General features: G+C 42.2%; 1 protein-coding gene across 3 annotated transcripts in view; it reads left to right on the top strand.

The window, feature by feature from the left end:
• The window catches only part of LOC126384195 (clumping factor A-like), a 39,668-nt gene extending 28,220 nt beyond the window's left edge, over positions 1–11,448 (top strand). For 2 of the 3 annotated variants that reach the window (XM_050035150.1, XM_050035152.1), the window contains 6 exons: positions 6,215–6,247; positions 6,347–6,388; positions 6,496–7,740; positions 8,389–8,454; positions 8,706–8,755; positions 11,307–11,448. In XM_050035150.1, the coding sequence (XP_049891107.1) occupies positions 6,215–6,247; positions 6,347–6,388; positions 6,496–7,740; positions 8,389–8,454; positions 8,706–8,716 (1,397 nt within the window). In that variant the 3' untranslated portion in view covers positions 8,717–8,755; positions 11,307–11,448. The remainder of the gene's footprint in view (positions 1–6,214; positions 6,248–6,346; positions 6,389–6,495; positions 7,741–8,388; positions 8,455–8,705; positions 8,756–11,306) is intronic. The other variant, XM_050035151.1, reaches the window with a different exon arrangement.
• Positions 11,449–18,085: the final 6,637 nt, after the last annotated feature.

An 18,085-nucleotide genomic window follows, 5' to 3' on the forward strand; every position in this document is an offset into this window, starting at 1 on the left:
GGAGAGCTATAAGTGCTTAAACAGAACCAGTGTGGGTTAAGACTTGAAGTAGACGTTAAAGCAACTGTAGTGAGAAAACAGGCTAGCAGAATTCACCAGAGCAGTACAGAGACGCTGTCACAGAAACACCGGAAATGACACAACTCGCTTACCGCAATACGTCAGCACGTCAGGCCACTGCCATTAGATACGCATGTCTGTCATTAGACGACAGGAGCAGCTCTTATTAGGTGTAAACTCTGAATCATAGGCACACCATTTAAGAGCTGTAATATCATTCTCGAGTTTGTGTTCCTTTATGATAGTTTTCCACACTTTAAGGGTCCATTTCACCCATGGGTTATCGATGTTATTTATGTACGTTTCTATGTTGTTATCAGCTAAGATTGCTTGTATGGGGATGGAGGGCATTTTTTCTTCAATGTTTTTCCATTGAGCAACATATGACGGGTTGCACCAGCATATCACTGCTCTCATCTGCGCTGCAAAATAATAATGTCTGAAATAAGGTAAGCCCCATCCTCCCTTTTGTTTGGCCAGCTGTAAAGTTTTGAGGCGAACCCTTGGCCTTTTACTTTGCCATATATACCTGGATAGCATTTTGTCCCACTCATTAAACTGGTTTTGGTTAATCTCTATTGGCAGGGTTTGAAATAAATACAACAGTTTTGGCAGTATATTCATTTTAATGGAGTCAATTCTTGAACTAAGGCTAAAGAAAGGAATTAAGTTCCATCGTGTTATGTCATCTTTTATTTTTTTATGTATGGGTAAATAGTTGTGTTCTGATAATTTTGTAAGATCTTTTGGTAAGTTGATGCCCAAGTATTTAAAGGACTCTGTTTGCCATGCCAAGGGGTAACTGCTTATGATTTCTCCTGGTGGGCTATAATTATATGAGAGTGACTGGGTTTTACCTATATTGATTTTGTACCCTGATAATTGACCATACTGTTCAAATGATTGCATTAATTTAGGAAGGGAGTATGTTGGGTGCCCGAGGTAGACCAAAATGTCGTCCGCGTAGCAGGCCAGTTTATATTCTCTCCCTTTAATAATAATTCCCTTGATGTCTTTATTTTGTCTAATGCACTGAGCTAGTGGCTCCAGATATAATGCGAAGAGTAGTGGTGACCATGCACAACCCTGTCTAGAGCCCCTTTCTAGGGTAAAACTATCTGATAGATACCCATTGATTTTAATCCTAGCAGTAGGATTGTCATATAGTGCCTGTATGGTTTTAATAATTGTATCATGGAAACCAAATCTATGTAAAACTCTGTAAAGAAAATTCCAATTGACCGAATCAAAGGCCTTTTCAGCATCTACACTTATAACAATTGCTTCAATTTTATTTCTTTGTATATGATCCATAATATGTAGTGTCTTTCTTATATTGTCTTGTGTTTGACGTTGATGTATAAAACCTGTTTGATCATTATGTATCAATGTTGGTAAGAACTCTTCTAATCGTTTGGCCATGATGGAGGTAAATAGTTTATAATCTACATTCAGAACAGATATTGGCCTGTAAGATTTTATGAATTGTGTTTTCCGCTATCTTTTTTTTTTCAGTTTCCAGGCCAGTATTTTCATAGACTTAGAGCCACCTTCGTAGTGTCTCTGTTTCAGAAACATTAGGCTTTTTTTGATTTCTTGTGTGGCCAAACTATTAATTTCATTCCTAATATTTCTAATTTCCCTTAATGTATCCTGTGCCAAATCTAATTTATGTTTTCTTTCTAATTCCTTTAGCTTGTTTTTTAAGTCATCTGATTTTTTATTCTTATTTTTTTTCTTAAATGAAGATATTGCTATAATTTTCCCTCTTAAAACAGCTTTCAAGGTGTCCCATAACATGGGAGGTGAGACCTCTCCAGTATCATTGAACTCTAAGAAGAGACTAATTTCATATTTAATTTGTGCCTTAAAGGACGGGTCATTCAGCAGACTTGAGTTTAGTTTCCATGTATTATTTTTTGCCCGCAGATTAAAATCAACAGTTAAGTATATTGGTGCATGGTCACTTAGATCTATTGTCCCAATTCCACAAGTATGTATTTTATCTTTATCCTTCCCAAATGTTAGAAAATAATCTATTCTTGTATAAAGAGAGTGGGGAACAGAATAGTGAGTATAATCCCTTCTGTCAGGGAAAAGGTCTCGCCATATGTCAATTAAACCCACTTCCTCAAAAAGTGTGTTTACTTTCTTATATAGGGACTTAGTATCATGAGTTTTTCTACTAGATGAGTCCAATTTTGGCTGCAGATGTATATTTAAATCCCCACCACAGACCTAAAGACCTTCTGTTTCTCTTACCATAGTATTAGTGATTTTTTGGAAGAAACTAATATCACTTCCAGGGGGTGCATAAACGTTCAATAAGGTAATTGAATTCCCATCTATCTTTCCCTTTACTAAAATAAATCTACCCTCCTTATCACCAAATTCCAATACTTTTTCAAAATTTAGCTTATTTGAGATGAGGATAGCAACTCCTCTCCTATGTCCTGATTTATATGAAGAAAAAAACAAATTAGTGAAGCCCATTCTCTTTAATTTTACATGCTCCTTGTCAGTCAAGTGGGTCTCCTGTAGATACACTATGTGGGCTTGTTCTGTCCTCACCTTAGATAAGATTTTATTACGTTTGATTGGATTCAACAGCCCATTAACATTAAACGAAACGAATTTTACTTTGTCACTAGCCATGTGTATTTACTTGTAAGTGTACCAACAGAGTAAGTAAAATGAAACTTAACAGATCTACTCCCAGAACACACAAGAACACAGAACATAATAAGAAATAAAGAGAAAAAGAAGTGTGATTCCAAGGCTGGGGTCTCTAGTAAATGACCCTGGGCTAAGCTAGATAAAACGTCTAGCTCTGGGGGAAAGCCTCTCCCACCTATGGGCTGAGGGCCCCCACCATGGCACTCGGAAAAAAGAGAAAAAAAATCTCTGTTCATTACACAGATGTATCCCTCGTCTGTATATATTCTCATCCAACTGGGGAAAATGTATAAATGCAAATGTCTTGGGGTGAATATAGCATCACCCTTTTTAGGTTCTGTTTAGCTTACCGACACTTTAAAAAGTCAGTCAAGACTTATAGGTCCTCTGGAGAGGGCGAGGATTATCTCCTGAAGACTTGCAGTCTCTCCCTGATGGTTTTCTCTCGCTCCTCACCTGTCCCCTGCCGGCTCGGTCTTCCCACTGTTTCCCAAGCAGAGCAGGACAGCTGATCAGCCAGGCTCTCCCTCGGTGTAATCACGCTGACTGGCAGCCCTCTGTGCTTCATGTCTCTGGTCGCCTCCTCTGCTGTCTGATACAGCTGCGTCCCGTCCTCATAAAACACTCGTAGTTTAGCCGGGAACGGAGTCTGGAAGCGGATATTTCTCTGCTTTAACACTCGCTTCGCTTCAGCATATTCTTTCCTCTTCTGCAGGACTGCTGGGGGGTAATCCTGGTCAAAGTATATCAGCCTCCCATTCAGAAAAACCTTCTTCTTTCCCCAAGCCTTGCGCAAAATCTCTTCTTTAAGCCTGTAGCGGAGGAATTTGACTAGTATTGACCGGGGCTTGTCTTCCCTGTCTCCGGCGGGTCTTGGCGCCAGCGCGCGGTGCGCCCTCTCGATGTCAAGGTCCGTGGTCGGGGGGATCTCCAGTGTGTCCCGCAGTAATTTCTCCACAAACTCAACCATGGACGACCCCTCGGCTCCTTCGGGAACATTGTATATCCTTAAATTCTCCCGTCGGGATCTCCCTTCATGGTCGAGTAGTTTGTTTTCTTGCTGATGTATGACTTTTATCATTTTGTTCAACACCTGCTCCACGTTTTGAACCCGGTCCTCCACCTTTTCAATTCGTTCCTCTGCCTCCGCTATTTTTTGGTTAACGTTGGTGAGCTCGGATTTAATATCATTCAGCTGTTCTTTTGTGTCTTTTCGGAAGTCCCGAATCTCCTTCAAAACTTGGGCTCAACCTTTGAGCGAGGATTAGCATTAGCTCCGCCATCTTGTGACCTTGCCGGAGAGCTGTTCGCCGACGCCGCGTTTTCCTCATTTGCAGGCTCTGCAACGGTGTTTCCTCTGTTTCCTCTCTTCTTCCCCATTCTTGCCCCTCTTTTTCGTTCAAGTAATATCTGAGAATCTGGTATTTGACGGTCTAACGGGGCGAAATAACTATTTTCACAAGGGAGCTGTTACTCTAGGCTGCCATTCAGGGTGATGACGTCACCGGAACCCTCGACCTCTTTTTTTCATGTCACTTTTATCCTTATATATCCCGTGTACTGATGAATGCTTTGATCACGTGTTCTTTTCTTTTGTATCATTTTGAGTGCCTTCTTCTGTTTTAATTGTAGTTCATTGTACTACACTGTTGTTTTTATCATTTGTTTTAAAGCACTTTGAGATTCCCCCGGAATGTAAAGTGTATTATAAATAAAATGTATTATCATTATTATTATTATTATTATTATTATCATAGGTAAGGTACTGTTATGACCCAGGCCTTGGGGCACCTGGACCACACATGATAAAGTGCCCCTGCTCTTCCCACTCCCTAGAAGGTCAGCCAACTTCCATGTCAAAAGTTCAAAGTAGCAGGGGGTTTTTTTATAGTTTCAGAGAGGAGCAATGCCAAAAACAACAAACAAAACAACTAAATCCAGATCTCTGCCTTACCTGTCAGAAAATAAATGTGGAAACAAAAGAAAATTAAACTAACCTACCTCCCAACTGAAATAAACAGGAGAAAAAGGGATCAACAAAAATGGCTTCTCCCTCCTACTTTAAGGTTGCTACTGAATTGAGCAAGATTATTTACAATATTTACAACGCTTACGATAAGCTGTTCTAACCACAGTCACAGGTAGCTTTAACACACAAAACTAAAGTTCAAGTTTACAGCTTCTACAGGCAGATGCTCTAAATCAAAAATGCTACTGCAACACACAAGATCATACACAGAATACCGGCTGCTGTCATGTTGGGAATGGGGAGAGTGAGAGGCTGAAGGCCAGCATCAGGTGGAGTTTAAAACTGAGCAGTCAGCCAATCAGTGGCAGCAATCCGATCACGTGGTTGATTGGGGAATCACACACACCTGCAGCTCATCGCACACACACAGGCAGGCTGATTGCTACTGCAGAAGAGGGGAGGAGAGAGAGAGCCGTCAGTACAGACAACATAAACAACCAAGTAAATGACCACAGTCATAACAGTACTAGTACATCATGAAGTATAGGTAAGGTACTACTACATCATGTAATATAGGTAAAGAATTACTGGGGGAAGGGGGCGGGCGGGGCTGCTGCTTCAGTCAGGAGGTTGGACAGAAAGGCTGCATTTGACAGATTGTCGATATGAGTTAACTGAGGCGAATGAGACGGGTTAGCAACTGGCATTGGATGCATCTGTCTGCAAGAAGATAGTTTGAGGGAGGCAGTTCAGGCTGATCTGTAAGAACTCTGTGGGAGGTTCAAGGACCTAAGGTCTTCTCTGCAGAAAGAGGAACACTGAGTTCTGAGAAACCTTGTGGTAAGGCCATGGCGTGGAAGGGAGGAGGATGAGAAAAATCAAGATAAAGAACTTGGAGTTGGTTGTTCTCAGTAAGGATCCAACGTAGGGCATAGAAAGGGATTCAGAAAGGTCTGGTTTAGAGTGCAGAACTCATGACCTGTGAAATGGACAAGAGTCATGACGAGGTCAATGGCTGCGTATTGTTCAGAGAAATCTGGAAAAGGAATGATGCTGCTGATGGAGGTACTGAGGTGCTTTGCTGGTCGGCCTGCTGGTGTCAACCTTCCCCATGTCTCATCACCTTTGGGAGGGGAGCGTTACCTGAGGGGGTGTACACCAGTAGGCATAAGAATGGTTCGCAGGTCGGGGTGCAGCAGGTGAAGCAGAATTCAAAACCTCTTCATGAAAGCAACTTCTACCCACTCTACTGCTTTTATCTGATGTTTATGACATGTGACTGTACATACATCATACAAAATGTTGATTTGTCTCCACAGGACCTGCTGATTACGGAGACACTGTTCAAGCTTCTGATGCCTTTCTTCCTTTTTTGACTTTAGTATAACGTCAATGTTTTTTTAGGACATCTGCCCTCCAAGGCAGAGTCGGACTTCACGCTAACTCGTGCAGAACTTTGGTTGTTTAAATGTTCTATAAACACAAACCTGACTCGACTGTCTGTTTCAGATCCGACTGAGGAACCTGGAGCAGGTTCACAAGGTTAGTGTATCTGTGGTTTGATTCGTGACTACTACATCAGGAAGTCCTGCTTCTGTACATTGTATAATTTGAATTGGTTTGAATTGTCTTTGTTTTTAGACCGTAGTAACGGAGACGATTCCATGACAGAGGACACAGAGGGTGAGAATAAACATTTCTTTCTAACCCTAAAGTCCAACCACAGATTTGTCATTTCTCTGATCCATCAGAGCAATAATGAATCACCAATAAACTTCTTAAATCCTCAGAGAACAACACAGCTGGAAGTGATGTTGACTCAAATGATGCTGACTCTGACCTTGTCTCTGAAGATAATGGTAACAACAGCCAGATCAATGACAACAGCGAGGCCGATGATGACAGCCAGGCCGATGACATTAGCCAGGGTAATGACAACAGCCAGGCAGATGACGATAGCCAGGGCAATGACAACAGCCAGGGCAATGACAACAGCCAGGCTAATGACGATAGCCAGACCGATGACGACAGCCAGACTGATGACAACAGCCAGGCTAATGATGATAGCCAGACCGATGAAGACAGCCAGACCGATGACATTACCCAGGCCAATGACAACAGCCAGGGCAATGACAACAGCCAGGCTAATGACAACAGCCAGGCTAATGACAATAGCCAGGCTAATGACGATAGCCAGACCGATGACGACAGCCAGACCGATGACAACAGCCAGGCCAATGAAAATAGCCAGGCTAATGACAATAGCCAGACCAATGACCACAGCCAGACCGATGACCACAGCCAGACAGATGACAACAGCCAGACTGATGACGACAGCCAGGGCAATGACAACAGCCAAGCCAATGACAACAGCCAGGTAGATGACAACAGCCAGGCCAATGAAGATAGCATGGCCGATGACATTAGCCAGACCAGTGACAACAGCCAGGTAGATGATGAGAGCCAGGAGGAGGGGGCAGAGAAAGAGAGTGAGGAGGCTATTAATGAGGACAATGGGGATTCCAAAGAGGAGGCAGAAGTAAAAGAGGAGGGGGGGGGCGTGACCTCAGAGGAGGGCAACACCGAAGAGACAAATGACAGCACAGGCACTGATGAAGTCATGACTGAACCGTCTAGCGATGACAGCCAGGCTGACGCTGACGCTGACGACACTGAAACTGAAAATCCAGACAGCAGTGACTCTGACGGCGGTAACAATGACGAGGAGGTTGAGGACAACTCTGCAAAGTTAGATACTGATGACTCTGAGCCAAGTCAGGAAACTGAGGTCTCTGAGGATGATGGGCAGGATGACTCTGAGATGTCGGAACCTGATGAGTCCGAGCAGCAAGATCCAGAAACTCCCATCTCTGAGAATGATGGGTTGGATGACTCTGTAATGATGGATCACGATGAGTCTGAGAAGCAAAGTCCAGAAACTCTCATCTCTGAGGATGATGGGCAGGACGACTCTGCAACGTCAGATCCTGATGAGTCCCAGCAGCAAAGTCCAGGAACTCCCACCTCCACTGAAGGTAAACCAGCACAGGTCAGAGTTCAGATCATCCAGAAAAACTCTGACGTGAGAATTCAGAGTTCATGTGGACTTAATTTTAGAGTGTTTTTAGAATTCAGAGGCTAAATTATCTAGACAAAGTTGTCAAAAGACAAAGAACATAATCAATAGGATCAAGAAATATGGGGACAAAACAAAGAACAAAAACAAAGATAAACAAAGAGTTCTTGTACTTTATTTTAAAGAATCTCAAAGGTTTTAGAGATCCAGACTTTAGATATCAGATGATTTAAAAAATAAAGGTCAGGATGGAAAATGTAGAAATGGAGATGAATAATTCTTCAAGACATCAAAGATTGAGCTGAAGAAGAATTTGGTGGTAAAGGTCTAGAATTCAAGAGATAAGATGGAACTCAGGTGAAGAATCCAAAGACCACAAGAAATTAAAGTCCTAAGAATAAGGGGAAAAAGACTTAAGTCAGAGGTTGAAAAATTAAAGTAATCTAGGTTAATCTAGTAATTAGAAAATTCCAATGCGAAGAATTCAGAAGCCGAAAAGCTGAAACAATAAGCCGATCCAAACAGACCCAAGATCATATCTCACAGAACCGGAGTTGTAGCCGAAGAAAAAGTGACTTCTGATTGTTTGTGTTGTTTGTCGCTGCAGCACCATCTGCTGACCAACCAGACCAATCGGACCAACCAGATGATTCCACCTCTTCCACGACAAACGGTAAAGTTCATACCATCTCATGGCCAATCAAACATCAGAACCAGTCGTAACTTTCAGAAACACCATCAGAATATTTCGGTCCAGTGTTCTCGGTGTTTGTTGGCAACCTTCGGCCTTGACGAACAATTCAATCTGACAGTTAGAGATGTGAAGGCCTCATGAAGACACAATGACTCTACAGTTTAGTTTTTATTTTACAAACCAGGAAGATTAACTGTTTCTTTCTTTCTTTCTTTCTTTCTTTCTTTCAGCAGCGAATTAGACACTCCGCTGATGAACTGTGGACACTCACCACCTCCAGGTAACATCACACACTAGCCGTAACCCAGGGCAACAAATGTTTAGGACTTAACATCAGATGCAGGTGGAGTCCCATCTACGTAAACATTAAATAGACCTGCAGTCTGTGGATTCCTGTGATGCTTTCAGATACACTGGGAACAAACAGTGGTGACAAGAGACAGTCAGAAATAACATCATACAGAGACAGAGACATTGTACAGAGACAGTCAGAAACATCATACAGGGACAGAGTCAGAGACATCGTACGGAGACAGAGACATTGTACAGAGACAGAGTCAGGAATGTACAGACAGAATCAGAAACAGACAAAGACGGAGTCAGAAACATCGTTCAGAGACATAGTCAGAGATATCGTACAGAGAGAGTCAGAAACATCAAACAGCGACATCATACAGAAAGAGAGTCAGAGAAATCAGACAGAGACAGAGTCAGAAACATCAAACAGAGACATCATACAGAGACAGAGTGAGAAACATCAGACAGAGACAGAGTCAGAAACATCATGCAAGAGCAGAGTCAGAAAAATTGTCCCGAGACATCATACAGAGACAGAGTCAGAGACATTGTATAGAGTCAGAAAGATCGTACTGAGACAGAGTCAGAAACATCAGACTGAGACAGAGTCAGAAACATTGTACAGAGACAGAGTCAGAAACATCGTACAGAGACAGAGTCAGAAACATCAGACAGTCAGAGACATCGTACAGAGACAGAGACATCGTACAGAGACAGTCAGAAACATCGTAAAGAGACAGAGTCAGAAACATCAGACTGAGACAGAGTCAGAAGCATCAGACTGAGACAGAGTTTGAGACATCATACAGAGACAGGGTCAGAAACATCGTACAGAGACAGAGTCAGAGACATCGTACAGAGACAGAGACATCATACAGAAAAAGAGCCAGAGACATCGTACAGAGACAGAGTGAGAAACAGACAGAGTCAGAAACATCGTTGAGAGACAGAGTCAGAGACATCAAACAGTGACAGAGTCAGAAACAGACAAAGACAGAGTCACAAACATCGTTCAGAGGCAGAGTCAGAAACAGAGTCAGAAACATCATACAGAGACAGAGTCAGAAACATTGTACAGAGAGAGAGTCAGAAATATCATACAGAGACAGAGTCAGAAACATCGTTCAGAGAGAGAGTCAGAAACATCGTACAGAGACAGAGTCAGAGACATCGTTCAGAGAGAGAGTCAGAAATATCATACAGAGACAGAGTCAGAAACATTGTACAGAGAGAGAGTCAGAGACATCGTACAGAGTCAGAAACATCATACAGAGACAGAGTCAGAAACATCGTACAGAGACATTTTACAGAAACATCATACAGAGACAGAGACAGAAACATCGTACAGAGAGAGTCAGAAACATCATACAGAGACAGAGTCAGAAACATCGTTCAGAGACAGAGTCAGAAACATCGTACAGGGACAGAGTCAGAAACACCATACAGAGACAGAGTCAGAAACATCGTACAGAGAGAGAGTCAGAAACATCATACGAGGCAGAGTCAGAAACATCGTACAGAGAGATTCAGAAACATCATATAGAGAAAGAGTCAGAAACATCATACAGAGACAGAGTCAGAGACATCGTACAACGTCAGAAACATCATACAGACACAGAGTCAGAAACATCGTTCAGAGAGAGAGTCAGAAACATTGTACAGGGACAGAGTCAGAAACATCATACAGAGACAGAGTCAAAAACATCAGACTGAGACGGAGTCAGAAACATCAGACTGAGACAGAGTCAGAGACATAGTACATAGACAGTCAGAAACATTGTACAGAGACAGTCAGAATCATCATACAGAGACATCATACAGAGACATCGTACAGAAACATATTACAGAGACAGTCGGAAACATCATACAGAGGCAGAGTCAGAAACATCATACAGAGACAGAATCAGAAACATCATACAGAGACAGAGTCAGTAACATCTTCCAGAGACAGAGTCAAAACCATCGTACAGAGACATTGTACAGAAACATCGTACAGAGACAGAGTCAGAAACATCGTACAGAGACAGAGTCAGAAACAGCATCGTACATAAACATCGTACAGAGACAGAGTCAGAAACATCATCATACAGAAACATTGTACAGAGACATTGTACATAGACAGAGTCAGAAACATCGTACAGAGACAGAATCAGAAACATAGTACAGAGACAGAGTCAGAAACATCTTCCAGAGACAGAGTCAGAAACATCATATAGAGACAGAGTCAGAAACATCGTACAGAGACATTGTACAGAAACATCGTACAGAGACATTGTACAGAAACATCATACAGAGACAGAGTCAGTAACATCTTCCAAAGACAGAGTCAAAACCATCGTACAGAGACATTGTACAGAAACATTGTACAGAGACAGAGGCAGAAACATCATCGTACAGAGACATTGTATAGAAACATTGTACATAGACAGAGTCAGAAACATCGTACAGGGACAGAATCAGAAACATAGTACAGAGACAGAGTCAGAAACGTACATCAGACGTTCTCAATAACTGTTTGTGTTTTGTCCCCTCAGAGCCATGCCCACAGTGGACAACAGTTGCTATGACAATGACAGCAACAACAACAACAAAACGACTCCACCTTTATCTGCAACTAAACTTGGACCTTCAGCTTCCTGTTGCTCTGACCCCTTCCCCTCTGATCCCCCCCCCCCCGCTTCCTGATTGGTTGTTTCTGTTTTTCTTCAAACTGAGTGTGGTTTAAAAAATATCTGTCCTTCACCAAAGTGACCATCTGCATCTCCATGTGTATGTCCTCTAAGCTGTCCACTGGTCCACCTACCTGTCGCACTATCCACCTGTCCTACTGTCCACCTGTCCATCTGTCCTACTGTCCGCCTGTCCATCTGTCCTACCGTCCACCTGTCCATCTGTCCTACTGTCCACCTGTCCATCTGTCCCACTGTCCCTCTGACCTGTGTGTGTTCATGGTTTACAATCATTAGAGTTTTTTTCACAGAGGAACTGCTAATAAAGTTTAAACTGTCAAAAACTGTCTGAGTCTTTATTGTTTCTACTGATCTGTAATCAATAACTGATCATATATATGATCACACATATTGATCTGTAATCAAAACCTGATCATACAAATTGATCTGTAATCAATAACTGATCACACAAATTGATCTGTTATCAATAACAGATCACACACATTGATCTGTAAACAATAACTGATCACACATATTGATCTATGATCAATAACCGATCACACATATTGATCTGTAATCAATAGTTTTTTTTTAGTATTAGTATAAGCTGAAAGTCACACACATGTATGTGATCATACATAGTATTTGTAAACATGTATAACACCTGTATCACACATACAGGAAGTGATGTCACCAGGTGTGATGAAATCAACAGAAAGGTTAAAAATGTGTGAGATGCAGGGGGCTATAAGGAAAGAGGAGATATCCTGTCAAGACCAGTTGCCTTAGAACATTTAAGTTCAGAGAGTCTCTTTGCCATCACCTCCACTGTGACCCTTTTTAAAGAGAAGTCTCTTTGCCATCACCTCCACTGTGACCCTTTTTAAAGAGAAGGAATTTTTAGAAACTCCTAAATTGGCATAAAAAGACTTGACTCGATCAATCCCAAATAAGCCAGGAAGAGGGGGTAATTTAAGAACCAGTTTTTTGGCTACAGATGTAAAATGGTTATTAAAATAATTGGCCACCTGATGTTTATTAAAAACCAGCTCATTATTTATATTAAGCCTGATGTTAGTAGCTTTATTGTTATTTGAATTACCGGACCCCAATTCATTAAAGGATTTCCATAGTTTCTTTGGGTTGTTCATATTGTCTGAGATTTTAACTTTGTAATGGTCCATTTTAGCCTTCCTAATGAGCCCCTGCATTTCATTCCTCAATTCCTTAAACAAGATAAAATCCTCCAGGGCAGGGGTGGCCAACCAGTCAGAGACCAAGAGCCACAAAAATTACCGTGGTAGTACAAAGAGCCACATCATACACATGTGCTTACAAACGCACTCCCTCTCTCACACAAACACGAAATGACATAAAATCAAAATCCATACATTTCCAATTTTCAAAGCCAGATTTATTTATCTCACACACAAATGAATAACCATGAATAGAGATACACACAAACACAGTCTCTCCCTCTCATACTGTCTTACTCCGTCCCCTCTCCACACCCACAGTCTCTCCCTCTCCCACTCTCTCCACACACATCCACACAGTCTTTCCCACTCTCATACTCTCTCCAGATTAGTGTTGTCACGGTACCAAAATTGGGATCCACGGTACGATACCAGTGAAAGTATCATGGTTCTGAGTAGTATCAGGATACCACAGCAAAAATGAGGCAGATGTGCCTTTTGTCATTTATAAAAAGATAAATCACTTTTCTATAATACATCAATGATATTTCAATGGAATAAATTACTTATTGACTTATTCATACTTCAAAAACAGCATCAATAAGTGATTAACATAGGGGGGATCAAAATAAAATAAATAAATAAAATAAAAATCAACCAGCCACCCTCCTCCCCTGACAAGTAAAGAACAGTCCCTTCATAAGTAAAGAACAGTCCCTAAAGTGCGGTGAGGTTTGTGGACCGTTACCTGCCACACAGAGAGAAATGTGAACGGCTCGTTTCTCCTCTGACACGCCACATACCTGTGTGCCGCCACGGCTCGGCTGTTCAGGTATTTCTGAGCAGTCATGACGCCAATTTATTCACCTGGAGCCGGGCTTCTCGGGCGCCGGTAAGCCATTATCTTGCGCCGCGGAGCACTATGGCCATTATTGGCCAGCGCATGGACACTCACCCTCCTTTGATTGGACTTTGAACTTATCCCACAGTAGTGGCACCATGTCATGTACCGTGGTGTTTAAGTAGCAGCCTACTGCGGTCTACCGTTGGTACCAGTATACCGTGCAACACTACTCCACACACATCCACACACAGTCTCTCCCTCTCTCATACTCTCTCCACATACGCACACACACACAAAGACACGCATTTCTGCCCTGACATTTTTTGTTGTGCGATATCGCCACCGCCCTGCAGTCCTGCATTCCTCCCGAACTCCACACCCTCTCACCTGCCTGTGCGCACTCCTCTCTCTCACTCGCTCCACTTAAGCCTGTTACATTTCTTAAAGGGCCATACGCACTCATAACAATAAATTGATTTTTTTATGACAGAAGAGCCGCACGCCGATGGTTTTAATTAATGGATCGAAGAGCCGCACACTAATAGGCAAAGAGCCGTATGCGGCTCGCGAGCCGCGGGTTGGCCACCCCTGCTCCAGGGCGTTTGACCAATGATATTTTTGAAGGGCTTTATCCCTGGCTTTAATAGATTCCTGAATGTCACTATCAAACCAAGGACTGGACTGCTGCTTAACCTTAACTTTCCTGAGGGGAGCAACAGAATTGACAGCCTGGAGGAACTTGGACTTAAAAACCTCCCACGCTTTATCAACACACTTGCAAGACAATACAGGAGACCAGTCCAAAGCAGTAATAAGCTCTTTAAAACTATCAGCAGAGTATTTCTTGAGGGACCTGGCTAACACAGATTTATGAGACTTAAAAGTAACTTTCCCCATTTTTCTGATACAGAAAATAATGTAATGATCACTGATACCATAAGCAATAGATCCACTCTGAGAAATTAAAGCATTGTCAGATACTAAAATAAGGTCAATAATGCTCTCGGATGATTCACAGACTCTGGTCGGTTGATTAATCAGCTGTTTCAACCCAAAGGACGAGCACAAGTTCAGCACTTTAACAGAGGGGTGAGCAGCATTGGAGACATTAGTGTTCATGTCCCCAATTAGAATGAGCTCCCTGCTCACAGAGTCCGTGTGATTAGAAAGCAGAAAATCCAAAGATTCATAAGAGTTCATAGATTCCATATCACCCATTAAATCATCTCTAACATTAAAAGCAATGTCCGAGCACACGAGCACACATATCCCGCCTTCTTGTCGGTTTCAGTCTTTCTGAACAATGCAGTAGTTATAAATAGCAATTACAGAGTCACAGACAGTAGAGTCCAGCCAACTTTCAGTTAAACAGATAACTCCTATCTCCGAATGATGCACAAGCTGTCTGATTTCATCTATCTTGGGCAGAAGACTCCTCAGGTTAAGATGCATAAAGTGAAGACCCTTCTTGCCGAACACTGACTTGTTATCCCGATCAACTAGAGAAAAACACTTCGGGCCTTGTGCAGTCACGGCAGGCTCACCAACTCCAGAAGCGATAGGTAATCTGCTGCCACACTCCGGCAGATCAGCTGTAGCTGGAGGCCTGGACAGGCTGGCAGAGCTTCCCCCCGTCAGCTGGAAATCCGCACAACTCGGTGTGGCTAACCCAGTAGCACCGTTGACACTGAGTGCATCCACGCTGACAGCATCAGCAGCAAGAGAAGGTGTAGGGAAAGTGTCCAGTAAAATCCGAGGGTTGGGAGAGGCTTGATCATGCAGATCCCGCAGATCCGTGATAGCTGTTAAAGGTAGCTGTTGGCTGGAAGAAGGACCCGGACACTGGTGGATGTCCCCAGATAAGACCCGGACACTGGTGGATGTCCCCAGATAAAAGCAGGCAGATAGTTATTAATAATCCCCCGCTGTTGATCTGGCGTTTGCCATCAGCTGATCTGGCGTTAGATGGGCGAGTTGAGCCAGGTGACATGAAGGCTCTGAAGAAAGCATGCTTGCCAAAACCAAAACGAGGTTTGATGAAAAGCCCATTTGTTAAGTCAGCTTGATGAGTTGAGTTGCCACCAGTTGAAAGACTGAAGCAGTTAAAAGATACAATACTCAATACTCTGTCCTGGGATGCTCTCTGGACTCTGTGCAGGTGGTGGGAGAAAGGAGGATGACAGCCAAGCTGTCATCTCTGAGGACTAATGACTCCCATCCTCTGCAGGAGGAGATAAAAGCTCTGGAGAGCTCCTTCAGCAATAGAAAGATTCACCCAAAGTGTGTGAAGGAACCAGCAGTGCTCACAGTAAACTGCACCATGGACACTTTAGGGACACCATAATAAGCATTACTGTCCCCCTTGTTGTTGTTTATTTGCACATACAATTTTCACTTTCATTTATCTCAGGAGGAGAGCCAGGAACACCATCAACCGGGATGAGGGGGCTTTCATGCTGTCACACACCTGGGACTCTCTCCTCCAAAGAATACCGGGCGGCGGGGGGCGTGACCAGCCTGGCAAATCGGATTGCCAGGCTGGTTACAACCATTTTTCTGAGTGTACAACTAGTTTTCCGCTTTTTTTGATGATGGAGGCACTTGAAGAAGCAGTCAGTGTTAGTGGACATTCTTTTAATGATCACATAGCCCTACGTGGGAGACCAATCAAAAAGGTCAAGAAGAAAGCACTTTTCAGAGCCACGAGACCTCTGGTTGTGTTAGGTAGGCCTAATATAAATCCATGTTGCTAATCGTTGTGTACACACAATCCTGATCATGGGCAATATTTCATATTGGGCTAATCATTACTTATTATTATCCTTCAGCTGATGCTTACAGGAAGCAACGTAGCACGCACTTGCTTTTACCTGTGTTTTACCTGTGTTCACCTGTAGTTGCTGACGGTCAGGTCAGATCTGTGGTCCTTGACATTTTAAGGTCAGATCACCTGAGAGTTGTCACAGGTGTGCTGGAGGGGGAGGAATCAGGTTACCTGCTGCCTCAGGGAGCTGGTGTGGAAGAGCGACTCCCCCTCCTCTTCCTCCTCCTCAGATGAAGTTTCTGTGAGAAGCAGAATGTAAACTGACCTCAGGTCGTTGGAGATTAACACACACACACACACACACACACACACACACACACACACACCACACACACACATCACTGAAGAAGAAACAGAGACGGGGGGGGGCGTGTTGGGTTCTTCCAGCCAGATTTAATGTTGATTTAATGAAGGCTGAATCATTGGAGCCTGACGAACACACAGACACAGACACACACACACACACACACACACACACACAGTGTGTTCAGGTGAGTTTCAGACGGATGCAGCCGATTGGTCAATACCTGTGAGAATAGATGAACTTTCCATCAGACACACCAGAATGACAAACACCTGAATCAGACACACCAGAATGAGAAACACCAGAATGAGAAACACCAGAATCAGAAACACCTGAATCAGACACACCAGAATCAGACACACTTGAATCAGAAACACCAGAATCAGAAACACCAGAATCAGAAACACCTGAATCAGAAACACCTGAATCAAAAACACCAGAATCAGAAACACCTGAAGCAGAAACACCAGAATCAGACACACCAGAATCAGACACACTTGAATCAGAAACACCTGAATCAGAAACACCTGAATCAGACACACCAGAAACAGACACACTTGAATCAGAAACACCTGAATCAGACACACCAGAATCAGACACACTTGAATCAGACACACCTGAATCTGACACACCTGAATCAGAAACACCTGAATCAGACACACCCCGTGCTCAGGTGGTGTGTATGATTCTCAGGTTTACCAGTCTTGAACCAGAGGACTCCTCCTGTTACTGAGGTTAAACGCACTTGGTGACCCGTCTGATGTTCAGTTTTGAGATGATATCATCGGTTTGCAAACTGAATTTGTATTTCAGCGTTCATCAATGAATGATGTCACTTTGATGTCACAGATAAGAAACAATGAAGCAACAAAGCCTGATATTTAACAACATGATAACAAACCCTGCTATTTAATAACATGATAATAAACCCTGCTATTTAATAATATAATAATAAACCCTTCTATTTAATAATATAACAAACCCTGGAATTTAATAATATGATAACAAACCCTGCTATTTAATAATATAATAATAAACCCTGATATTTAATAATATAATAATAATAAACCCTGGTATTTAATAATATGATAACAAACCCTGCTATTTAATAATATGATAACAAACCCTGCTATTTAATATGATAATAAAACCTACAATTTAATAATATAATAATAAACCCTGCTATTTAACATTATGATAACAAACCCTGCTATTTAATAATATGATAATAAAACCTACAATTTAATAATATAATAATAAACCCTGGTATTTAATAATATGATAACAAACCCTGCTATTTAATAATATGATAACAAACCCTGCTATTTAATAATATGATAACAAACCCTCATATTTAATAATATGATAACAAACCCTACTATTTAATAATATAGTAACAAACCCTGGTTTTTAATAACATAAAAATACACCCTGGTATTTAATAATATGATAACAAACCCTGCTATTTAATAATAT

The sequence above is a fragment of the Epinephelus moara genome, chromosome 22, assembly GCF_006386435.1.
Source record: "Epinephelus moara isolate mb chromosome 22, YSFRI_EMoa_1.0, whole genome shotgun sequence".
NCBI lineage: Eukaryota > Metazoa > Chordata > Actinopteri > Perciformes > Serranidae > Epinephelus > Epinephelus moara.